This window comes from Pleurodeles waltl, chromosome 4_2 (genome assembly GCF_031143425.1).
Source record: "Pleurodeles waltl isolate 20211129_DDA chromosome 4_2, aPleWal1.hap1.20221129, whole genome shotgun sequence".
NCBI classification, from domain to species: Eukaryota; Metazoa; Chordata; class Amphibia; order Caudata; family Salamandridae; genus Pleurodeles; species Pleurodeles waltl.
In genome coordinates this window covers 696,448,088-696,474,986 of record NC_090443.1, presented here as the reverse complement: position 1 = coordinate 696,474,986, position 26,899 = coordinate 696,448,088, and the positions used below count along the sequence as shown (strand labels likewise).

The 26,899-nt window shown below is 40.6% G+C and overlaps 1 protein-coding gene across 1 annotated transcript in view; it reads right to left on the bottom strand.

Moving 5' to 3' along the window:
* The window catches only part of SH3GLB1 (SH3 domain containing GRB2 like, endophilin B1), a 184,843-nt gene that overhangs the window by 88,032 nt on the left and 69,912 nt on the right, over nt 1-26,899 (bottom strand). Inside the window, exons 4-5 of the mRNA XM_069232301.1 lie at nt 25,239-25,372; nt 16,816-16,908 (exon numbers count right to left, since the gene is read on the bottom strand). Of these exons, the coding sequence (XP_069088402.1) occupies nt 16,816-16,908; nt 25,239-25,372 (227 nt within the window). The remainder of the gene's footprint in view (nt 1-16,815; nt 16,909-25,238; nt 25,373-26,899) is intronic.

Here is a 26,899-nt window from a genome sequence, read left to right as displayed (position 1 = left end):
AGAATATAGTGTGCCTAGAGTTTTTGTTCGGCTGGAGCAAGGGGAGTAGTTAATTCTAGAAATATAACTGCAGGAAAAACATCCCTCCCATTTCATTACTGCTGGAAGTGAGTTAAATTAAATTTTCTTTTGCTAGGAGATGGTAATGCATTGTTAATATGCACTATTGTTGGAAATGTGCACTTTCTGCAGGGTCACCCCAGAATTTTTTTGCCTCTTTGCTGAACCCTATTTTTGCTGGGTATAGAGCTCTGTGCACTTTACCCCTGCTGACCACAGGTGAGGTACTTGTGCTCCTCCTTTCAAAATGTTAAGATTGGTATTCACCTGATTGGCACAGTTAATTTACTCACAAGTGCCTTGTATACGGTACTAAGTGTAACTGGGCCTGTACACTAAATGCTACCAGTGGACTGCCTCACTCATTCTGCCATCCACAGCAGTAGCAGAGTAAACCCTGTCTCAATGGCTACCACTGGAGCCTGGCTGTGCAGTTATACAACTGCAAAATTGACCAGTCATAATAACCCCTTTTGACAGGCCTGAGCTTTCCTTTTAAATATTACTAAGTCACTCCTAAGTACGCCTTACTGCCCCATAAGGTCGGGTGCATGGTATTTAAAAGTAGGATTTTGTAAAAATGTAACGTTAAGAATGTCTTTGTAGAGAAAAGACAGTAAAGGCTATTTTCAATGTATTAGCATGGGCTGTTAAAAAGAAAAGCTTTGGCATACGATATTAAGTTTAATAAATGGTATCTCCCTCGAAGAAAAAAATTACAAATATCATTTTTGGACTTTTCAGGCCCAATTCACTTGTGAAGTCAGATATGTACTAACTTTTTTGGAAATGGGAGTTTTACAAAGTTACCTTCACCTTGAATGAAGTTCACAGAAAAGAAGTCTGCATTTTGGTCTTTTGCCAGGCAGTAATTAGCATTTTAATAGGTGTGAAGTGGCCTCCTGGAGCAAACAGGCTAACCTGAATGGGCAGAGGTGACCTATCTAAACCTAACAGAATATACAGGGTGCTGCTGTGAGCATCCTTTCAGAAACCATATTGTCAAATCTGCTTGAATGTTCCATCTTGCTAGACAGGTCTGCTGGGGTTTTCATATAACACTATGAGCGCACTTCAAAGGGCGAAGACAAGATGAAGAAACAATTTGTGTGTATCCACTGCCTAGTTGTGGGAAACTCAGCTTTTGTTCTACTAGACTTATGTCTCTGAGGTTGTTGTGGCTATCGGTCCTGCCTCACACTGGAGTTTAGTTTTAGATGTAACAGGACACTAGGATTACCACTTCCCACATAGGACCCATCCCCTTAGAGGCCAATTTTTGTGGGGCTGAAGACGTATGCCACCTTGAAAATGCCCAATGTGGATAGGATTAACCCTGGGATCCTCCACCTCATTGGTTATGGTGTCCCCAGGGTTTATTCCCACCCACTACTTCATGCCAGGCAGACATGTGGCAGTTCCAGGCACCCAGATTGGCACACTACTGGAACCGTGGAAGCTCAGAAGAGGACTTAACCCGCTGTCTGGGACCTGGGAGGTGCTGGAAGAAAGGGCCTGCTATCCTTCTTGTACCAAGAACGAAGAAGTGGACTACAGGGTCATAAAGCTGACCTCCACTTCAAGCTACAGAGAAACAACAAGGTCCAAAAGGCCTTTCCTGCAACAACCCATCTGATCAATAGCAACTGGACCAGCACTGGACTCTAACCGACTCCCTGTGAATCTCCTCTGAGGTCCTGGGTGGGTAAGAGGATTTTTTGTTTGGTACTGAGAACAGGGCAAAAACCTGTCTGGGCATCAGTCAGAATGCCATTACTCTTCTAGAAAATGCCAAGTTGTTTGGCATTAAAGGTTATGAGAAAATGGAAAACAGCAGGAATTAGGGTTGCAGTTCTGATCTTGGGGAACGAGAGTAACAATCCAAATCAGGTTTCTTAAGGACTGGTTTAACTGGCCATGCTTAAATTTTAAGGGAACTATGGCCGATTTAAGGGGGAGACTGAGGATTTTTCTAATGGCCTGTTCTGTATTATAGAAAGAGCAAGCCAGATAGTGGGAGGATCAGATTTGCAGCTAATATTGATCAAATCAAATTGGAGTCTGATATTTCTTGTAGTGTGTACTTAAGTCCTACGGGCATATCTCAAGGGGACTGTGAATGATACCTTTTTTATACTACATCCTGGTGGACAGTTTGACTCAACATGACAATAGTAACACTCTTCAGATAAACACCACTTAACCTCATCCGTCTGCTTTGTCTCTCTGTCTTCTAGCTGTTTATCGTGACAATGACAACTCCATTAAAATATGCCTGTCATACCTAGTACATGTTCCCTCCTCCATCAACTATTCCTTGAAGAGTAACCCTCCTCCATCACTTTGTCTATGAATAGGTCCTGTTCTTATAAATGCTGGTGGCTTGTGAGCAGGAGATGCACATACCAAATGTATCTCCTCAAGACCCTCACCACTGAACTAGTGGAAAGATGAAGGGAGAGGTCTGCTGTGGTGCACAGTGTCACCTAACAGGCTCCCACAACCCTAGTTCGGACACCGCCCTAATCAGTTGTAGATAAATGGGGCTTCACTTGGGGAGTATGCAGTTGTATGCTGTTCTACCTTCACCCACTCCAGATCCTTTCTCCAATGCTGCTTTCAGTTTGTAAACGGATCCACTAGGAAAAGGTACAAGGCTTCATTTACTGCATCCTTCTCATGCACAGTGCATGGGGCACAACAATGATACAAAGCAGAATATAACTGACAAATAAGATGTCTTCCATACTGCAGTGACACTGGAATAAAGACAACATATGCCTCACTTAGTGGGGAGTAACCAACATAGAGAGGACAACAATCGCATTTAGCCAGACAAGATGTACGTCGAACAAACACACTAAACCGAAACACAAAACCCACTGCATGGGTTTCCTAGAAGTCATATGTAGTCCTGATCCTCCTAGTGAGAAATCACAAAGTTGGCCAAAGTCTGATAGTGGACATACAAGCCCAAGCACATTACTGTTAAGCTGTACAAAAGCATAGAAGAGCATATTATTAGAATGCACAGATCATGTTAGTCTACAGGATGGGCATAGAAGGACGTTGGTCCTGCAGCTCAAGTCCACAGGCCGGGGGTTTGCCTCTGCATCATGAATAAGAGAGAAACCTTTTAGAGGAGGCTGATCTGTCTCACTTGTGAGGGTGGCATGGCTCTGTCAAAGCCTTGAGCCAACTTTGAAAGAGCACAAGTCTCTTTGTTCAAGCAGCAATTTATAGAAACACCTGAATCTCAAAGTAAAGGGATTAAAAATACATGCATTAGTTTGAAGACCACAAGTCTCAACCTGCCCCCATGCAAAGCACCCCCACAAAGGTAGCTCATGACAGAACAGATACACTAGTTAGATTGGAAAGTCACAATATTCACACTTTCATGTGAGCACCACCCATCTGTGACAGATTTTCCAATTTTCCCCACTCTGCTGCAGACCTTCTTTTGGGGGAACCTTAAATTGCAGACAAAACTGTACCCCAGAACCAAAAGGGCTCAGATCCTTATGTCTTGGCCAACTCTGTGATATACAAAAAATAACATACCATTACATAACACATAATAGTTTCTAATTGTACTCACCTTTGTGACTTCTTCTGTCCAAATCTAGCAAGCATTGTCAATGAAATAGAAACACTGAGAAAGGCATCACATGAAAAACAAACTAGCTATTGAATGCTGTGAATGATACGTTGAAAGCCATTTAAAGAAGCACTACTACAATGAACACTCACACAGTAACTATTCTCAGTAACTATTAAGGCAACAAAAACATTTATTTTTGCCCTAGATAATCTTCCTCTTCTGTGTCCGGCCATTGCTACAACGCTTTAGTAATGTTGGAGTCATAGTGTGGAGTAAGAATCACAAGTATTTAACATATCTAGAAAGTGTGATTGCATAAACGTTTTAAAAAAGAATGGAAGTTATTATGAAAAATTTAAAATAGAACTTGAGTCTCCAGCGTTGCTGTTGTTCACACAACTAGAATTGAAAGGAGAAATGCACTCACATGTGATAAGGATCCATGAAAAATCATGATAGAAGTGAAAACTTTCAAAAGATAACTATCCTCTCAAAAATACAAACACTCTTTTGGGTGGCAGTCTTCTATATTGACAAATTCCGCAGACATCTTTTGCTTCCTCCGTTTGATGTCCTCTGCTTTTGTGGGTGGAAGGCTTGAGGTTTTCAAAATTTTTTCTAAATTTGATGTCAATTCACATTGTCCGTGGCCTAGATATGGCAGAGTGGGGGGCTTTTTACAGAGTGCTCATTAGGGTCTTGATCTCATTCAAGTGTAGGACTTTAAGTCTCAGCTCCCACAGCCTCAAGCCAAGGTTGCATTAAAGTGGCCATTGCCAGAATGCAGAAAGACAAGAGGAACATATCACACACTGTACTGGCATACACAGACGTTGTATGGAACAGAGATTCACCTGCACACTCTACAACCAATGGCATCATTCAGATTTTAAAAAAATAATAACAATAATCATAAATAAATGAATGAATGACAAAAAATATATATGCTACCTCCGGATCATGGCTGCTGCCTTCAGACCTTAATAACAAATAAACGAATAAGGATTAACAAAGAATGTCACTTACCCTAGTATTTTTTGTTTGTAATCTTTGTATTACAGTGCCTCAAGTTATAAACAAGAGTATAAAAAGTGAACAGTACCAGACAGCAGGAGTCACAGAACACTCAGGTGAATGAGGATGTTAGTCATCACCGAAGCATGAGTTAGTGACTTTGCACAGGTTAAGGATTCACATCCACTCCACTTGTTCCCATGTATCACCTCAGCCCTATATTTCTCCCCTCTGCTGGTATTGCATTATTGCTTTAGCCATTTCAATTGCAACTGCTGGCAGATTCCAAGGCACCTACTGCAGGCAGACAATAAGCAAGAATCAGACAGGGACAAAGTCCACCTCAAACTGCTGTTAAGGTGCTGATTTAAAGTGGTCAACAACACTGGACATTCACAGTACAGAACACACGAGTAGCAGTCCCTGGGACTTCATTACAGATGCCATCAATTGGCTTGTTATTGAAGCTCCCTTTGCCATTACTGCACTTGTACAGATCTCTGATGGCAGGATGAAACACTGCAAGATACAGCTTTCTGGAACAGAAGAAACTTTTTAGTGAACTATATCCATCTTTAAAGCTTTTCTTAAGGGGCAGCCCCTCCATATTATAGAAATCACCCCTAAACAGCAGTAATTACTAATTGAATGAATTTTGGTATGAATAGTCCTCATCTTATAAAGGTCATGAAAAATCCCCTCAAATTCAGGAGCATGTTCCAGAAAAAAAGTTCTGGGATAAATCTATAAATTCTAATAAAAATGAGTAATGACATCCAGCAAAAAATGGACGAATTAGCTTTTTAGACAAACACTTTCCTAAAAAACTGCGACTATCCCATTGTCAAAAAACCCAAAGCTAACCAATTCTTTCAAATGTTACAGAGTAAAAAGGTACCTTTGCAGTAAAGACACCATTTAACAGTTGATAAGTTTCTAAGGTTTACTTGCAGGAGCATACAGATAAATATACATGCTCTGCAACGGAGGAGGCTTTTACAAGGGAATGAACAACAACAACTAGTGTAAAACCATTAAATGTCTTAGCATTACCCTTTTATATATTAATGTAAACTAAGCAATGCTTCCAGATGAGGAGGTCAAGCAGTGCTAATGGTCCAAAGGCGTAAAATGTGCTAACAGAAACCATCACTAAGCGTGAAAGATTTGGATAACTTTCTGAATAACGGTTTTGCTCAAACACGCTTTACATTGGATGTTTTGGTCATCCAAGTACATAATGTTGTACAGTTTTAATAACTGGTTAAGCATTTTTGACACAAAAATAAAAACATGAACGAAAGGCTTCAACTATGAACTTTAAAATGGAGCTTGTGTTGAAAACAATGACAACCCATTGTGAAGTTTGGTAAAGTAATTATTGTTGACACACTGCACAAGTTGCAGACCTTAAATACATTTTGCAGCATAGAAGAGAACAAAAAGAGCCAATGGTAGTGATGGTAACCTTTAATGAATTTAGAACTCGGTTAAACAATCATTTGAGTGTATCACCCACTGCATAACCAACCCAAGTATCCCTTTAATCGTTGTAGGATTTACAGCCCCCCTGTCCACATTTCTTAGTACAAATCTTCGACTGACCCTCAACAAAACAACCAAGAAAATACATGCATGGGTGACTTCAATCAATGTGTTGCCAAAACAGCTGATCTTCATTACGGCAGTGCCTGGCATGCCCCACACAAGCAACACATATTGGACAGAGGCCTCTCACATAATATGGATGGCATGTCAATACACCAGCCATCCAAGATAGACCTGCTATCCTGGCCCACCAGTAAAAATCAGACCTCAAAGTTAATTACAGCTGGCAGGTCAAAATCATAAGGCTTGAAAACTGACCTGTTCCAGCATGCATTTAACTAAAAGATTTGCCTGTTGGGGTAAAGACTGAAGAATACTGGACCCAGGCATCCCCTTAGTAGTTGGTCTCCAACTGCCCCAGTCTGCATCTCATTCGGTACTCTGAAGTAACCATAAGGAGACACAGAGAACTCTTTAAAACTATTTGTGAACAGAGAAATAAAAGTGTTTAAACAACATGCTCAATAAACAGTTATCTCGTTGGAGAAAATATTACAGAGAAAAAGATTGCTGGGATCAGAGGAGATGTTTACGAGTATGGGTAGGACAAGCTTGTAAAGGACAAAGAAGAACACGCCGGGGCTTCTATCCTTGGCATTTCCTAAGTAGGACTCAAGGCACTAATGGGTGCAAGAGGAACGAGAAATCGGGCTTGGAATCAGGGAGTCCATCAGGCTAATCATCTTGAACAAAATAACTTTCCAAAATGAATGTACTGTCTACGGGTAGATTTTCCTTTCACTTTTCAAAGAGCATTCATAAAATACTAAGATCATTGTGAAGGTCTAACAAGTATCTGTCACAAGTCCAATAGTCAATAACATTGCCTGGAAACAATGACTGATGCCTTCCTAGGAGCTCTCGGAGGGACTTTTAAACTTAATGTATGTCTAACTACTCACCAGTAGAATGGAAATTTAAACACAAACACATCTGGATACATTCAGAATATGTGGGAGTGTCGAAGTTTGGTGATTATGATCAAGAAAGTGGGTGTCTTAATCATACGAAGCACAACTTTTTCAGTGTGCTTTTGAAACTACTAACAAGACAGTCAGAAAATAAAAATAAAAGACTAGAAATATGTACTGTAAATCTGTGGAATACTACTGCAATAAAATACATGCAACAGCCTCAACAAATTCTACTGCTCATGTGATGAATGTGTGTCCATTTTGAGAGCTATATGATAATGTAACTGTGCAGTGGATGACAATCTAAATCTGTCTGTGGTACTACATGTTCACACTTTTGATTTAATTATGAACATTATAACTTCGTGCAATTAAGAGAAATTCTGTAGCGCACATTAATCCAACAGAACAAATATCCAGGAACATGACTAATCTCTATTAAAAAAAAAGAAAAAAATAAAGTGACATTTTACCACATACCAAATATGGGAACAGCTTTCATTTATTAAAAAATATATGGGTCAATTAAAGAAAATAAATAATGAGATACAAAGTCATAGGCAGTTAAAAAGCAACATGACTATTATGTACATATCAATGCATACAGGCATATGCATACAGACACTCGCACAAAATGTACAATGTGCTTAAACTACTTTGAAGACAGTTGGTACAAATACATTACAGTTATTACACTTAATTCACATTATCAGTATTTTCATCAGTATTACTTGGATAGGGAGGCAACAATCTATTTCTGTCCCTCTCTAGCCCAAGGAAAATACTGTACACTGATCAGCACACTTATTTGGCAATACATCCATGAAGGAAAATTAAGTATCATTGCAAATTGTTTGGCAGCATTTTGGTCGCAAAAAGTCACTGTATTTTAAAATTCTAACATTAATAATAAATCTTATTATAAATTAAATAAAACCATGACAATGCCATTGTTACATTAATCTAGTGCATCGCCGCTTTTTAAAGACCTTGTTAAAATGGTCATAAGGACTACTTTCATAAGATACATCAAAGTTTTACGGCACACAATCCCACACAGACCCATTTATCTCCTCCTTCATGAATACATTGAAATAGTGGTTCTATACAAACATACATTAGGTGGGAATGCTTTCTCTTGCTATTTATTGCACCTTAGAATGTGTTCTCTACTGTGGGTATATTATGTAATAAAGACTTCTGAGGCAAGTATAACAGCGGGAAAAAGTTGAAAAGACAACCATTATGTTGACAGCTCTGTTAAGCACTGTAAGGAAACTATTTTTTGTGTGGTGCTTTAATGTTTCTAGAGCTGAACCCAAAGCCATGTAAAGCAGACACCTGTACTGTATAATAGTGAACTGGAGCCCAAATTCTGGCTACCCAGGTATACACCACTCAATATATTTTTTTAATAAAATTAATTCACCTACACAAACACAAAATTCTAATAGACACTTCATTTTAAAATCTAATTGGTCACTGCAGTCTTTTAAATTCTAGGTATCCGCGCCCAGTTTTTATTTAATGCATCAGATATTCCTTGAGCCCTAAAAACTTCAGACAACAGCAAGAGAAATCATTCTAATACAAAATAGAACCATAAGCCAACAAACCTTCAGCCATTGTACATGCAGTAAGTTCAGCATGTAGGATAAATTTACCATGAGATTGTCCCCTTCGGGCTGAGACACATTTAGTTGCTTAGGAACACAAATATTACACAAAGAAAAAAGCAGAATATGTAAACTGGTCACAAAAGCAAAGTAATTGTACTTTATGCAGCAATCATTGCATCCTTTTGAGCATTACACAAAATCATTATGGCAGCCACGCATGCCACTTATTAACATGTTTTGCTTCTAACACAAACTAAATATGACCAAAGTTGGTTTATAATGGAATACCACAAGTTTGTGCTTGTTCTAACCTTCTTTGGTTTTAGATAATGGTGTTGTAAAGCAACCTTAAATTGGATCTCTCACTTCTAGATTTTAAGTTAAAAAGTTATTTTTACTTCATGATTTCACAGAACTCTCCTTGACATTCACTTAGTAATACATGTGTTCTGTGGTACACAGGAAAGGTCGCAGTGCCCTGGAAGAGACTTAAAGACTGCTTCAGCTACGCCAGATGAGAATAAAGATTGTGAAGCCAATAGAACTGCAGTCTAAAACTAGTGGTGTGTGGTATGATTAGCATCAATGAACCTAGAAAAAGTGGTCAAACTGCACAGCCAAAAACATGGACTATCCGAGTAAAGGTGCAGTTATCCAACTAAAAGATAAAGGAAAAATTACTTACTTGTATTCCAAGTTCTCCATCAGTGTTGTTTTATTAAAAGCTAGATAGTTTGAAATCCCTGTCTGCTTGAGGGATCCCAAAACACATACGGAAAGTGTAAGCCTAACTCAAATTATTTGCTTTTCAACACAGCTAGAATAAGATTACTAGCCTTAAAAAGCAAGTGTCCGGTTTGAAACCTTACAAAACTTTGAGTGGGGAATAACTACTCATTTTCTTACTGAGACAAACAAATCTGATCAGTGAAACGTCCTTCTCTGGTCCTTGCAGAAGGACTGGACCAATCAACAGAACTGAAAGCCATAAAGACAGAAACCAATACTAGAATCCTGCATTAATCCGATTCAACCATGAGAATGTTGGGAAAAGTATCACCATCCTGAGTCAGCTAGGATGAATAGGTGTGAACTGACTGAGGCCTGAAAGAAAGCACTGTGATGACAGCAAACTTTATATGTTAAAAAACAAGATGGGGCAACAGGAAGCATTTCCTGAGGCTAAGAATGACAAAAGCAGAAACAGACTTGAAAACTGTTGCGGGCAAGGATGTAAAACCTGGCAGACACAGAAGTTCAAAGAAAATAATTCAGAATGTTCGGTTGATAAAATATTGAAAGGGTACTCGACAGGAAGTCAGAGAGAGTAAAGTGACAAAAGCACAGACCATATAATTCATCCATGCACCACACGGGCAGGTTTCTCCCAGCCCCAATTTTGCTTGCCGTAGTAGTCACTGAATGAATGACTCCTAAATGTAGCGGCACACCATAATGGATAAGAGGGCCCATAGTAACAATGAGATTGTGAACATTTCCTCTACTTATCAGTCCAGGAAACAGATTACTAAGCTGAACATTATACAGGTTTAAAAAAAAAAAAAATCAACTGCCACTGAACACATTCCAACAATAATAAGTTGACTGCCTATATAGTCAATGGGAAGCTTGCTCGAAATACATTACATTAATAAACACGCTTAATTATGTAGGGATGCACTATTTATCACAACCATTGCCAAAGAGCTCAGTCACTAACATACACCCACACAACAGGGCTTTAGCCAGAATGAAACTAAAATTGTAACTGTGTGGCACAATCTTTGTGCAGTAACAGTGTTTGTGGCCACACAGCTTGAGAAGCAGTACCTCACAAAATTGTGATTTAGGACGGGGTAATACATTCAAAGGCCAGATTAGAAACCCGTTGACCTAACTAGATTTCCTTGGTATAGGGTTTTACTGCAGTTCTTCTGAATACCAGACAATATCCTAATGAATGTAATTTCAAGGAGCCACTAAGTAGTTTGAAGGGGAGCCCACGTACCAGCAGCCCCGATGGAAGCTGCAGAATGGTTTTCACAAAATGAACAGAAATCTTGGCTTTTCACTTGGAGAATCACCTTCTAGTTTGCTTTGCTCCGGACAATCATGGATTCTGACTGTTATCCCCATAAATACGTGCAGCAATGCTAAAAAATACTCACCCTTACTGTTCAATTTGGAGTGAATTAACGGTGTATTGGAAAGTAACCAGGTGTCTGTCAGTTGCAAACCTCATGGCAAAAAAATACTTGCAATGAATAAGCTCTTCTGAAAGAACAAGACATGCTCCGTTTTATTTGAATGTTCTAAAAGACATGGACGACACTTCGAAGAAAGCACAGAACCGTGACAGTTCTGACGAAGAGTTTACAGGAAGCACTACTGTATATGTGTCATCAAAGTAGACCATTACTGGACTGCTGATAATGTGACCTCCACGATAGAATATACTTAGCAAGATGGATACTAGGATAACTGGCAGGCAAGAGAAATATCTACACGTGAAGCTCCCCTAAGTACTACGAGTCATGGAAGAGCAAAGAAAAACAATCCTACTCTTGTACAGGGGCATGAGGATTGGGAAATTACGACAGTAGATGCACTGCTAGAATTCCTGAAACCAAAACGAAAACGTATTTGGAAGAATCATCTCCAAAGGGAGCTAAAGAATTATGTAACCTGTAGCCGAGGCTTTTTCAGAAAAAGGGCTAATGACTTTGCAGATGCTTAATTAAACAAATCAGTGTCAACAGCTAAAAAACATACAGGAAAACAACCATAGGACAAACTTCTCCTCCCTACAATTTTTGTGACGCAACCTCAAGGCAAAACTGTGGTATTTTATCTGTAACAGGTCACAAGTCTACAACATAAACTTTGTTCCCGACCAAAATAGGAATATTTCTGCAAGATATGCTGCTGGATGGGTCAAGGATTCTAATGTTTACCTGCAAATCTTCTGTCGTTATTTTCAACTTATCGATACATCAGACTCAAAATTTGAGGAGAGGCGCTTGGCCTGCATCATAGTGGAAAGACCAGAAAATGTATTCCTCAACTTAACTAAGGAGAGGATTTAAACAAAAACAAAAAATAATAATAAAAAGGGCCAACAAATTAAGACCAAGATGCTGTTGGGCTGCAAAATGAAAATAGTTGGCAGCCAGAAACATATGCAAGGAACTTTGCAACTGAGATGCTACGAGGCTAACAGCTGTAAGCCTAAATAAAGGTTAAGACGAGGTAATGGAATCGCATCTGTGATCAAGGTCTTAAGTTGGCTTTGATGAATACAGAATACACCTCAGCAGAAGTGGATCAAGAGAATTTGTAATGGCAAACATATGTTACACTTGAACTGCAGCCACGAAAGACTGAAAACTACTAGTATCGCAAACACGATGCAGAAAATAAACCACAACGTAAGAATCTGTGGAGAAAAAATGTATCTTGCTAGAGAAACTACAAGCCACATTACATAACACTGCAAGGGTATTTGCTGGGCCAATGAGAAAATATGCAAGTGCAGCATTTTTTACTGGCAGTTAGTGAAATTTTGCTCTGCTTTTGGGGGGAAAAAAAAAAAAAAAAACTTACAGTTCACTATTCAGTGAAAAAGACCTCTTGGATGCAAAGCATAAATGTTATAGTGTGACAGCTAACTTAAAAGAACGTAGATGCCCTTTGTCTGAAGTTCATTTTTTTGCCACCATCGAGGCTCTTTCTGACAAGGGGGGAATGACTGTTGAGAACAGAAAAGCCGAGGGCGTAAAAATTACCCATATGAAATGTTCGTTTTTCAGCACTCTTAAATTAACTAGCTTTTCTGTTTAGTTTAGCAGACAACTATTTTGATTAGCCAGACATAAAATGCAACTGCTACAATATAAATATAGTACAAAAATATATTACCCTGCAATTTATAAGGACATGTAACCCAGTGAGGCTAAATGAATATGCCCATCTCTTACAAAACCAGACACATAATGTAATAGTCAAAGCAACTGCTAACGCCAGCGAGGTCGAACCACAAACATGCTATGCCTCCAGGCATCAGGTGTAGTTAATCACGCCATATTGGAGTGTTGGTGCATTATGCGCCTACAAAAGTAAAGACAGAGTGCAAGTCTTGGAGCCCTTCCCGTTACAAGCTTCAGACGCTTCGGTCTCCAAATCCTACAAGAGAGGCACGGAGATGACAACGCGTTTCGAAGCTTTATTAGCAATTAAGGTGCCAGTGTCATGCAGTCAGGTGGAAATTTCTTTCATTTGCCCTGCAAGAAAAGAGCCGGATGCAATGTCTAATTTTGAAGTAAAAAAAAAAAAAAAAAACATGTATTTGGATTACCGTTTAAATCGCTGCACAGATTATCATCCAAAAATGGTAAAGACCTTTAAACTTGATGCCTACTTAGAAATCAGAATTATGAGTCAAATCCAAGTGCGTTTTTAAGTAAAATCAGCTTTCTTCTCCATTTATGGTATTTATAGTATGCTTCGAATATGCCTGCGATATAGCGGCTGAATGAAAAGCAGTTCATCGAGGTTCAAGAAATGCTTCGACGCATGCCTGTAACTATGCCACCAGTTAATAACCAGACCACTTGTATCGTTGACTGGACACACTGTAAGTTCTATGTTTTTCAGTGGTTGCGCGAGAACGCCTCGCCCTTTGTGTATCCACCTCCATGTAGTTGGGGGGACTCGGTGAGTTATGGTGGAGAAATAAAATATGCCATCCTGTAAAAACAGTATTTTTGGCAATTGCATTTTCTTTAGTAAGCATTATTCATGTTCACATACTTGGCAAATGAACAGCCTCTTGAGGAGCTCAAGACTCAGTGCCTAGAGACGACTAGCACCATTTTTAGGAAATCTACTTTCCCACAAGCACAGACTCAGATTTCTATTTTTAGTCAAACATATTTTTCTTGAAAAACACCACTCCTACACATACGTCAATCCAGTCTTCTGGAAGTAACTGGGTTTCCTGTGGTGCAGAATATTGATAGCAGCCCATACTATGAGGGGTAGCTTCTTGCAGAATGCAAAGTTTCTAGGTTGATGAAACAGAATTCACATGCATGCTATGTGTTTGGTTCCTTATTATTACATATGTGTGTCACTGAGTCGTGTGTCAAATAGTGCAGCACTCTAGGTGATCTATGGGTTTGGGAAGGATCATTATGGTCACAGGACTGTCCACTTTAAGCATTCCTTCTTTGAAAAACCTATATTACCTTACTTTTGCTTGTAGGATTCAATCACCAAACAAATCATATATTCCATACCAAGGCTTGTAGGGGATGTGTAATTCCAAAGTAAGCATAAGAGCACTAGGAATTGAGGTTTACCAAAGCAACCTGACAGGCCTGCTGTTGACAAAGTGAAGCAGTGTTGAAATGGACTAAATAATTCTTTAGAGAGGGAAGCTGGCGTGCAACCAACCATCTTAATACATTTGCCTTAGGAAGGAATTTTACTACCATTACAATCTGCAGCAGAGCAACTGCCTTCTCTGGAAGAAAACTGGAAGCTCAAGTGTTTGCTTGAAAGTTAATGACTAAGTAGAAAGGTCGAATGTGGGAAAAGTACTATTTCACAAGTATGGAATTCTGTGAATGGTCCGTTCCCTATTGGAATCAAGTGATTCAGCAAGCCATTCCATCGCTACAATAAATACAGCCTGTCATTAAAACGGTTTACTTTTACACCATTCTACAGGCTGAAATGGATATCAGAGACTCTAATATCCTGTTGCACTATCAAGATGGAGCGCTCTGCCTCATGGAAGGGATCTTCAAGCAGTTTAGATAATATTGGCGCTCTAAATTGACATCTAGGTCTCTGTCTGCAGACATTTACTGTGGTCAATGTATTTTATACGAGTCTGTAGTAAACACGATACATAAAGTAAAACACTTCTCTTTAAAAGAAAGGAATGCTTCACACACCAAGATATTTCCATTCAAGGAAGTAACATTTGTAAGTAAGGCATGGTCGAGTATGAGAATCTCCATTTGATTTTAAGACAGATTTAAGCGCCTAAAGCCTACAGCCTCAGCGCTACACTGCTACTTCAACTCTAAATGTCAGATACATGGAAAGCTTGTAAATATAAAAGATGAAAGCTGCAAAACGAGCCATGCGACAAAATCAATGGAATAGATACTCAGCTTTGACTTGTCACTTGCACAAGTGGTGGTAGCTCTACAGCTAGCCACTACATTACCAGAGCAAATGCTGTTTATTTCTTAATATACTATATTCCTTTGGATTTTCATGCTCTGAATTCAAGGATGCCGCTTTGCACAGCATCTGTCAACTGGCTATGCACAGCGATCTGTAATGAATCTTGTTTGTTCTTGCACTGCATGTCATTTCTATCATATGTGGTGCATTACGAGACAGCGACTTGTGATTAAGGTTGATTGCTATGAATACTTTATTGCCATCTCACTCCTGATGCGTGTCGCCCGCCTGAAAGGAACAACGTTATGCTCTTAAAAAAGGTAAATAAAATAAATACACAATGAAAGAATCACAAGGGGAGAGGTAAGCAAAGCAGGAGCTAGTGAGGACTGCAAGAGGGGCAGGGGAGCATAAGACGTGCTTGAGGTTTTGTCAGCAAAGGGCCCTCCCCCCCCAAAAAAAACAAAAAAACAGAGGGATGGTTAAAGTAATGGGCACGCTTGGGAGAGGGACGAGGGAGCAACACAATGGCCTCTGTAGAGGTGAGGAAAGCACACAGGGAAGAGAGCTAGAAAATACAGGCACTCTTCTCAAGGAAGAAAAAAGTAGTGGATGGACAAACCCAAAATGAGTAAGGAAAGTAATCGAATAAAGAACAAGCACATAAGAGTAACAAAAGATGCAAACAATGTTAGGAAGGATTGGGTCAAAGTCCCACAGTAAGTTTTTGATACAGTCCACAATAGGCATCCCATTATCACACACAGCAAAACCTGTCTGTTAGGCGAGGGCTAAAAATGTAAACAATTTAATGTGTATAACTTCTGAAAAGGTTTTAGGTTCAATCGTTTTCGATGGCGTGGGCGTGGCGATGAACATATGGCTGGATGCTGAACCTATTTCGACTATAAATCAAAGGCAGACAAAGGCACGCGACTACAACACACGGAACCCCTTCACTCTCTGTTAATAGTGTTTGAACAAGACTTCTGCAAATCTGCTACTCCACCCGAACCCAGCAGCAGAAAATAAAACAGACACGATACTTTCTGCATTGTTTTAATAAAAGTAAACAGCGGCAGAACAATAGATGCGTAACGCAGTGGATGCCAAGGGAAACGGCGGAGGGAAGGAGTAAATAAACCATCCTTCTGTTACGCTAGCAGCTCCAGCTCTACCAGCACCCACTCAAGCTTCCAGTCAGTCACGACATTCGCTAAGAAAGCTGGCCACACGCTGCTAAAAACAGCAAACTGACGCCTGATCACTTGTCGATTCGGTGTCATACAAATTAATATAATAAACACGTTAATCTGATGTCACACACTCATTTTAATTTAGCGTTTTCGTGTTCTGCGCATCAATGAAATGTAATGAAACAGCACGTCTCTGATTAAAGTGCTATGTCCTGCTGAAAGCGGCCTGTGTGTTTGGAATGCAGGAGGGCTGGGTTTAAAACACACGAGAACTGGATTAGGCTTCCTGGAGGAAGCAAACAATTAGATAAAAAGTGAGGCCAATGAGGAAAAAAACATCAGGCGTTATTGATATCGTGCGGCTTGTTTTGGGTTTCATCTAGAGGTGGTGAAAAAAGCAGCAAGCTTCAGTTTCAGCAAGCCAGTAGATCCATTTCTCTCAAGAGTGCATCAATACGGATGCGGAGACCCAAAATACAGAAAAGACCAATCAACAGAGTTCTAAATAGGAAAGGATTAAACCATTATACATTCCGCGGTGCTTTGAAAATATGCATTTAGTTTTTTTCCATTAAAAGCAGACTTGCCAATTAAATACTTACTGCGGCCCTGGCTTCTGTCATTCGCGCCTTCTTTAATCTGGTTTTTGCTGCATCCAAATCCAGCCGTTTGATTTGCAATAGTTTGCGCTCTCGCTGAAAGAGTTAATATTCAGTTGTGAATCGCGCTGTGCGTGCATGCAATGCATATGAATGCAAACCCATGAATACTTTTGCAGAAACGGCATACATCCATTAAACAGACACTGCACAAATAAAGCGGGATCTGCTGATGGGAACATATGTTTGACCGCTTAAAGACATTTCCAACTGGCAGACAACCCAATGTGCTAGAAGTGAAAACATAATCCATAAATACTTTCACAGAGCTCACCTCAACATGCAAATAACTGCATGTTTTTCTTGAAGTTTGTAAATACGTGCAAGTGTGATGAGTGTGGCGCTCATTGGGGTGAATGTGAAGTCAATTTCAGTGTTGGAGAAAATGGAAAGGATTTTACTAAGCATCAATTACAACAGCTTGAAGATATTTCGGTGTCCAAAGGCAGTATTAATCGATCCCAAAAGGGGAACATTTACCATCTCTCGAAGTGGTGCCATAGAATGTGGTAGTAGCTAAAAATTATGTGACATTGTTAAAACATAACCAAACAAAAGTTTCTGAACAAGTTATAAGTTTTGCTTCCTGGGTTCCCTTTCCATGCACTAGAAAACCAACCTACCCAAAAGTCATCCTCGTACCAGAAGGGTGTACATAGCTCGCTCTTTAAATATGACCAGCATTTAAAAATCTTTACCATGGGAATGCAGGAATGTGTATGTTCAATCCCAGAATGCTTGCATTCAATAGTAGGAGGCAGAGTATCAAGACTCGTAGCAGAGTATCTAGCCCTACTGTAACAACTGGTTAAAGATTAGCAAACCTGAAACACCACAAAACGTAGCGGCCGAAAGTTTGAAATTTCCATGTGCAAAATGTGGTCGCAAATTTTGCAACGATATTTGCGAAAATAAAGGAATTTTGAGAACCATCTGATATATAAGTATGTCGGTCAGAGGGTCAAGCAAAAGCAACTGTGGGAGTTCCGGCCTTTTACCCCTGATTTCGCTTGGGACATCTACTGTGGGTTCAGAGTAATTAGGCCTAGTAACCCTTCAGCACTCGGCTCTCAGAGATAGCACAGGTCAATCAGTCCAGGGGTTCTAACGGAGTGGGGAGTAGGTGTGTGGAATGGTGTTTCGGAGGGAGGTAGACGAGGGGGGGTTAGGGAGAGACACTCAAAACACGTTAAATTGCCGAAATGAATGACATCCAGTTAAATTCCTTTATGACAGAAGGAGTATGCATCTAATAACACAAAGTGAAATACTGCATACATAAACAATAAATACACAGTTCCCCGAGGTCAGGCCATATGAACAAACACTTTTTCCCATAGACACAGAATGGGTAAAAACCTTTGATACATCTGGCCCCTAGTGAGCAGGTCCTGGAGTTCCACTTCCCTCTCACTAGTGGTAGTAGTAATTCCCCATTCACTATAGGCACCATTCAGGTTATGCCCCACTAGCAGTCAAAATCTCAGGAGACCCACTGACGCTGATAAAAAAAACAGAAGTGTTCCAGCACCTGAAGCGCTATGGTTCCCCTGGGGTGTTCCGGTCCAGCGATCAGTGTTATCTGCTCCTGGGAGCATGGTGTGACCGAAGTCTCAGTGGGGAGCGGCAGCGACTGGTATTAGTGAGTAGTACTCAACAGGGGCAGGTCATCCACAACGCTTTCTCTGGCTAGATGTAAAGTTCTTCTGATCCTTCCCATAGGTGGTAGGTGGCTCTGGTTCAAAACCTCAGTCAGACCTCAGGCCTGAACATGCCACCATGATGACCTCATCTCACGACGAAGGCTCAAATCAGGCAACAGTTCTTGCACTTTTCGGAGATTGGCAGGCCTTAGCACCCAGTTCTGGTCAAAGGCAAAAGTCTTGCAGAGCTTCCTCGCACAGCCCGACCTGCTTCTTGACATCTGACAAATTTGGCGTGGGTTTGAGCTCCCCCTTCTAAGCACATTTTCAGACACCAACTCTGACTTAAAGTATGAGTCTTTGAAATTTGTGATTGGTGTCTTCTTCCTTTTGAAGTACCCACTCCTCTGCCCTGCCCTTACTACAGAACGCAGTCTATCACAGCAGGAGCGACTCTACACCTGATAGCCATTATACAGGCCATGGCAGAGACTAGACGTTCACACCTGGATGTCAGCCACAGCATCATCATCATCAAAAGGTTAGCCTAGGGCCCCCAGCCCTACTCTTTATGATTCTAACATCAGCCCAACGTCCTTCCTGAGATGTACCCAGGCCCTTCAGAGTGACTTCTCCCTGAATCAAAGACCATTCTTTGAAGTACACTGAAGAGCCTGGCTCTTCGTCGGCCAGTGTATCCCCCACCCAGCTCACAGGAATGTAACATTCCCCTAATCTGTCTGTGAAGATTCCTCTACCCTCACATGCTCCTCCAGTCAGCCTTGGGTCTCCCAAAATGGAACCCAAAGTCTTCCAATGTTTTGTACCACTGACAGCCACCACCTCACATGCTACTTAACTCCAGGCAGTTGCCTTTCACCACCATGAAGGTAGCGCTTTGGGCACCACTTGCGGCTTACCACTACATTCCGAGAGACAAGACTATGTCATAGCACATATGCATGTTCCTTGTTCCCCTAGGACAAGGAAACATTAGCATCAGGAATCCAGATATCATTGCAGCTGGGGGACTCAAGGCAGGGATGCACATCAATAATCATGAGAGGAATTCTTCCATCCCAACAATTCTGAATTATAGTGGTTTGCAATCAGACCTACCGCATCATTAATTCATGAAGTAGGTTACAGGAAACTGAGCTGCATTTAAAAAGAAACTTTTTTGTCCAGATGACTACTGCCTACACTCCCCAGCAGATTTAAAAAAAATATTTGCAAGGGGGACAGGGCCGCAGTGGGGCCCTTTTCCATTTGCAAATAGGTTACCATGTCCTTTGTAGTGTTTGTAAAATTTCAGTTGTTTTGAGACCAGATTCAATCTATAAACATTGCATATACTTTAAGGAATCACTAGTTGGATTAGATGCATTCAACATTCCCCTTTTGAACAGCGCTTTGTTATGATTTCATAAACACAATTCGCAATTTGGTAACCTGTTTCCAAATAGCAAAATGGTTTATTACATGGCATAAAAGCAATTTTGCTGTAGTAAACCTGGCGATTTTGCAAATCTCAGACTTTGCAAACATAAAATGGCTTTGTACGTCACGCACTTAGTTATCCATCACTGAGCAAAATTAATGTAAAACAAGATGTTAATATGCAAATTGAGTGGATTCTTACTACAGCGTTCATGTTGTTTGACCCGCAGCTATAAAAGGAGGAACTGGTTGAAATGCAGCATTTCAAAATTAAGGCTATTAAAACATCCATATTTCCATAACATGGCTAGTAGCCTCAGGTTTCTGCAAAAGCAGATGGGCACAACAACATGGGAAAACGAGAGATAAGTGATGGTTAATGTGGTTAAAAATTATATATGTTCACTTACTGAGAACATTTGTGCCCTAATCTAATAAACACCACACAGATTCTAATTTGTACCTGCATGACAATTAGTTCACAAAGCAGACCACATTAATTTTATTGAATCTGTCCATGTATAATGGACTAGTTGTTGGAAACACATCTAAAAGGCCACAACACTAGAATATGAGCTTATGTTATCTGTAAAGCTAGAAATTAACGTTAAAGATAATCTAGAGATATGAATGCAACTTCGGAGGATTTATGTCAATTTCTCCTACAGCTCTACTAAAGACCGATCTCTCTCTCCAAGGCTTTACCAGTACCCAGAGTACTGTGTGGTTTGGTGTTAACCAAGAGCGTTTGCGTTTTTGCTTTCAGCCAGCACTACTCATCCACTGGCCTATTGTTTCAGCATTCATATTTTCACTACACAGCATGGGTCAGCCCACCTGAGCCACTGGCCAACTTCACACTGAATTATAACGTTCTGCTTTTTCACAAGAAGGGCACAAACTAATTCCCTTCATAACCACAGACTACAATGGCAATGTCTGCTTTTTGAGATGAAAAATATTTCTATTTTTATGTAATAACGCATTGCCAAACTAAACTTCACAGGTGTCGCTGCAAACAAAGAAATACAGCATGTGATGATAATCAGGCAAGCCACAGCTAACCATCTTCAAAGTGCCTTCCACCACAATTTTTACTTTTTGTTTCTCAACAGCTACTAGTACCTTCTTGCATTTTAGTGATAAATGTAGGCCTACGGGCCTGAGCTCTAGGGCTTTTGCTGTTCTGCTTTTCAGGATTTTTCACTACGGGGCTCTCATCCAACCCAGTCTGCCATTTAGGGCAAAAGATCCATGCTGTACAACATTGATGACGCCAAAACATACGAAGTGCAGTGCGGTGGACAAACAAAATCATGGACTGAAATAGGATCAGAATGGTTGCCAGTGGCTAGGACGTTTACAAGCATTCCACCAATCATATTTTCTTATTTATTACTCCCTGAGAAAGTGCCTGAAGGTGGATAACTGAACAAGCAACCAAAAATACATCGTGAAGATCATTCCAAAACAGCAGCATCCTCCTCCATTTCTTCCTTCCAGCCAGCCAGCCAAAAGGGCTCTGGCTGCCTCCACCTGTATAAATAGGATTTACTCCCGGCACCATACTGAAATGAGCAAGTTGTTCAAGACAAGGATTTTACGTCTACTAGCCTCATTCATCCTGATCATCTTCCCCAAACTCCCTACATTACTGAGTTAGCCAAAAGTTAAACATTGTGCATTTGCACAAAGGGCTTGTGTATTCGTTGAGAACTGACTTTCTAGGATGCCAGTGTGGACATTAAATGCTGGCTGGATTATGAGGAGGTCTGAAACAATAGAGCTATCTTCAGCATGGCACAGGACCTGGTCATAGAGTAAGATGCCAGCCACCCAAATGAGCTTTGAAGGAAGATTATCTATAGACAGACTGGGTCTGATCATTAATTGTAAGTGAAGCTGTCAAGAGCTTCAGACAAAGGCTTGTCTAGGGACAAACAAACTTGTTACATTCTGCTGAGAATGGACAACACCCAGCAGGGCCTTACATCAGTTACCTGGTGGGAATGATAAGACCACTGGTAGAGTTGACCAAGGACGTTTGGCACTACAGCTTGGAGCAAGAGATATTTGTGAATTGAAGTATGTCCCATGTCAGGTAAACACTGCTGCAGACTAAAACTCCTGTTACTTGAACAATGCGAGCAGTTAGATCTTGCATCCGATTGCCTTTAGCGCTCCAGGGAACCAATGAGGCTCTTGTGAAGTGGACCAGTTTGCATCTAGACTGAATGCACAGTGTTAGAAATGGGGTCTCTAGTTGGCAGAGGTATAACACCCTTGTCCAAGTAGGGACCACAATCCTAGTCAGGGTAAGTCACAACACAATCCAAATTATCCTGTTCTCACCCTCTGGTAGCTTGGCGCTTGTATCGTTTTTCGGCGCGCAGTCTTGGTTCCTCACTGCAGTGCGGGGATATTTTGACGGTCAGGGACAATGCGTTGAAAATTCTTGACGCACTGGAAGAAGGCACTGGTGCTACGTCGATCTGGTAGGTGATGCCTTGAATTTCCAGTCAGAGTCGGGCTGCGTCGTTCCGGTCGGCTGTGCAGTGAGTTCTCAATTGCAATGCTGGCTTTGCCTCGATTTCTGTAGAAGGTGCATCGATTTTCAACGCACAAAGAGTTTCTTGAAGAGATTACGTTTTTGTTGGCCCGGAGACTTCAGAAACAAGAGGCAAGCTCAATCCAAGTCCTTGGAGAGCATTTCTGGGGAACGCAGAGTCCTTCCAGCAAACTTTCCGGCCAGCTGGGCATCAAGGCAACAGCAGTGCAGTAGTCGTTCTCGGCAAAGCAGTCCAGATGAGTTCTTTGGGCAGCCAGGCAGCTCCTCTGGCAGGGTGCAGGTTCAGAAGTGTCTGAGTTGGTGGGGTCAGAGACCCAGTTTATATACCCCAAAATGCCTTTGAAGTGGGAAAGACTTCAAAGAGTGGTATTGAAGTGCACAAGCTCCCCTTTCAGCCCAGTCCTGTCTGCCAGGGTCCCAGTGGGGGGTTATCAGTCCCTTTGTGCGGGGCAGGCCCCTGGCCTTTGAATGCAAGTGTCAGGCCCTTCAACTGTCCAGCCCAGAAGACCCCCCTCCCCCCATTCAGTATGCAGATGAATGCAGATGTGACCGAGTGTCCTGTGCTTGTGATTGTCTGGGTGAAATGCACCAGGGAGCTGTGAACCAGCACAGACCAGACCTTGATTGGAGACAGGCTGTAAGGCACAAATGGTTTTAACTGCAGAGAAATGCTAATTTTCTAAAAGTGGCATTTCTTAAATATTAATATAAAATCCAACCTCACCAATAAGCAGGATTTACAATTACCATTCTGGCCATACTAAATATGACCTGGTTACCGCTTTCAGATCAGAATCTACCACTCAAAAAGTATATGAGAGGCAGTTCTAATGCTAGTCTATGAAAGGAGCAGGCTTCACAGTAGTAGAAAACACATTTGTGAGTTTTTCCACTACCAGGACATAAAACACATTCGTACATGTCCTACCTTTTACCTACATAGCACCCTGCCCTATGTGTTACTGAGGGCCTACCGTAGGGCTGACATATGTAGAAAAAGGGAGTTAAAGGCTTGGCAAGTACTTTTAAATGCCAAGTCGAAGTGGCAGTGAAACTGAACACACCGACCTTGCAAATAGCAGGGCTGAGATATGGTTATGGGGCTACCTATGTGGGTGGCACAATCAGTAGCATTTAATTTACAGGCCCTGGGCACATGTAGGACACTTTACTAGGGACTTATAGGTAAAACAAATAAGTAAATTGGGGATGAACCAATGTTACCATGTTTAAGGGAGAAAGTATATTCACTTTAGCACTGGTTAGCAGTGGTAAGTGCACAGAGTCCAACAAATCACCAGACAAGTGGAGGGAGGCAGGCAAAAAGTTGGGGGATTACCACCCCAATGCTGTGAGGTCTAACATACAGCTGCAAGCCTTCTTCAGTTGGAGGCTAGATCCAGAGACAGCAGCAGTGGATGTCATCATTTAGGATTGAAGGACAACACTTTATGCCTTCTCTTCCTTTATAATGCTAAACCTATGTGCTGGCTTGCCAGAGGAGACACAGGGCATATCAGGGTTTGAACATTTTCCTCTGGGGATTATAAGCGTAGATCTCAGTTCTTATACAACTTTCACTTAAATTATTTTCCCCTTATTTCAGAAGATTCTAACAGGTTCTCTGGGTCAACTTCATCAACCAGATCTATAAGGTAGTTCCCTATTGGTGGTCAGAAGGCTTACAGGTCAAGTCAGAGGCATTTTGATAGGGGTTTCGATCCGAACTTCCCGTTATTCCTCTCTAAAAGGAGCTCCATTGAGTAGTCCAGCTGTGCCACAACTGTTCCTGCCTCATTGCTTGCTCAATGGACTCACTGGACGCCGCTGCTCTCTAGTTTCTGCTGTTATTTTCTGCTTGTCTATCTGTTGGTTGGCTTGGTCAACAAAAAATGTTTTCTGGTCTCCAGTTTTTCTCCTTCTTGCTGGGTTATTTTCTTGGAAAAGTTTCTGAACTTTCTGTTGCAAATGGAGTCTAGTATTGCTTCTAGAAGTAAACATCCTTATCTGGACACAAAGAAGACTCTGCAAGCTGCATCCAGAAGACTAACTCTTGACAATCATATGATTCAAATAGTCACCTGCATTAAAAATCTTATTGCAATTAGGTAGATGTAATCCTCACTTGTACCAGCCATGGCCAAATTAGCAGAAAATATTCAATACACTCATGCTGCATAGTCTACATTATTAGAGATGATGGAGAGTCCTACTTAGGGCCCTGAAGTTTCGTTTAGAGTACCTTACCTTGATGTAATTTAAATTTGTAAAAAATTAAAGAGATTCCCCGAGTTCCGTCTCTAACTTTCATCAAAATATGAGCCTCACATCTTTCTCCACAACTGTCACGTTTCTGCAGATTTTTCACTACAAATGCCATTAATCACAAGCTTGCTGTTCTTTATCTGAGGGACCACTGCATTTCTGGAAAGCGATACCACAGACAATTAAGCAGAACACATATTATGGGGGAATGCGGGGAAGGGTGATTTATTAGTGCTTGTTATGGTTGTATTACAGCAATATTTTTCTCTACTCATAATGCCAGATGAACCACAGCATATTTTGCACAGTCTTTTCTCATACCAGTTTCTCATAATCAAACAGAAGGTAACTGACGCTTCTCATTACACAAATAAATTACTACAGAGGCATCAGAACACAACCCATTTGCCTAATCTTCAATGAAATTAAGAACTGGTTTATCTACTTACAGATATTGTCTTATAATCACCCTCAATAAAATTCCTTAAAGGTGTGAGAAAGTTTGTTGCAGCAGTCTGCACGAGTTCTCGGTCTGCAGTTCCAATTCTTTTTTGTGTTTCTCCACATTTGATTAGTGCGTTCCCTGTAAGAAACCAATAATAATCTTTAGGCACACATTTGTCTGCAAGTATCTCTGAACATACATATAGGGGAAACAAGTATAGGTAAGAATAAGCTATATTTACAGTTTTAGATGTATTTAGCAATGTAAGGGACAAAATATCTTTTGAAACTAATTTGTGTGCAAGTATCTCTTAATATACCTATAGGGGAAATACGTACAGGTAAGAAGAAACTATATTTACAGTTTTAGATGCATGTTTTTTCCCTCATTCCTTTTTGGTGAGGTGTAGATCTTAATGTGTCTCTTATGTTGCTTACATTTACAATCCCTCCAGGATTTTAATTCCCCTCCTGTCCTCTTAAGATAGTTCTGTATTCCTACTTCCAAGAACCCTACACAACAAATTAATTTTCTTCAGGCGTAGATTGCATTTTGCCACAGCTAAAGCCACAGTGTCCCCAAGGCTGTATGATCACAAGTATATTTCTGCACAAAAAATGGTAACGTTTTTGGTGATGGTGAGTTCTTTTAAAAAGATAAAGAGCAGATTGCCACTTTGTCTTTATGTTTAAATTGAGGCATAACAAAGTCAACATCACAAGCAAGTATTAGAATACATGATGCAAGGTAATCAGGAGACATACACATTCGGCTAACTCACCCTCAGGCTTTTTCCTGTTAACCCCATGGAGATAACAGATTTCTGTACAGGATCTCTTGCTGTTACAGATTTCATCAAAGGCAAATACACACATTTACGCTTAATGGATCACACCTTCATGGACAAGCACACTCGAGCAGAACCAGCCCTCAGAACAATGTTGCAAATTCTTCTATCACCCTCAAGCCGTGGCAAACAAAAAACAACCAGTTTAATGCTACCTTATCTCGCCAATATGGAAGAGTAAAGCATATGCATTACATAATACCTAGTGTATTTAGTCAAATATTTATCCCCGACTATGTTGACGGGACAATATGGATTTGTGATATGTACACAAACGTGAGTTAAAGTTATTAAACAGGAGGGCAAAGATACATAAGTGATTCTCCTACAAATGAATCTCATTGTGCATTACCTTAGTTGACAAAAAAACTTCTTGAAAGCTTCCATTTTTGCTATCTTATACACACATATTAGATTGGGGCTGAGGGCTTTTACACTTAAGTTAGGATATGCCATTAAAAGGTACTTCTTACTGAAGTTTCTTGACCCTCATTTACATGGGGGCATGCTTCGTGTCATTAAGGGAACACTTTTTATTTGTGCTTGCACTGTATTACAGAAGTACTGGAGATTTAGATTGGCCAACAGCCAAAGAAACGTGCCCTACCAGGGCATTTTTGAAACCTAGCGACATGAGAATCCATGGTTGTGTGGCTTGTCTGACACCTAGTATATGATTTCTCACTCTAAATACCCTCTAAACATCAAATACATGCCTAAAACATTCAATTTCCTTTTTCTTACCACAAATGACAGCTGCAATATTTCAGCCCAGGGTTGGCTACCACACAGGGAACTTCACCAACCCTATGCATTTC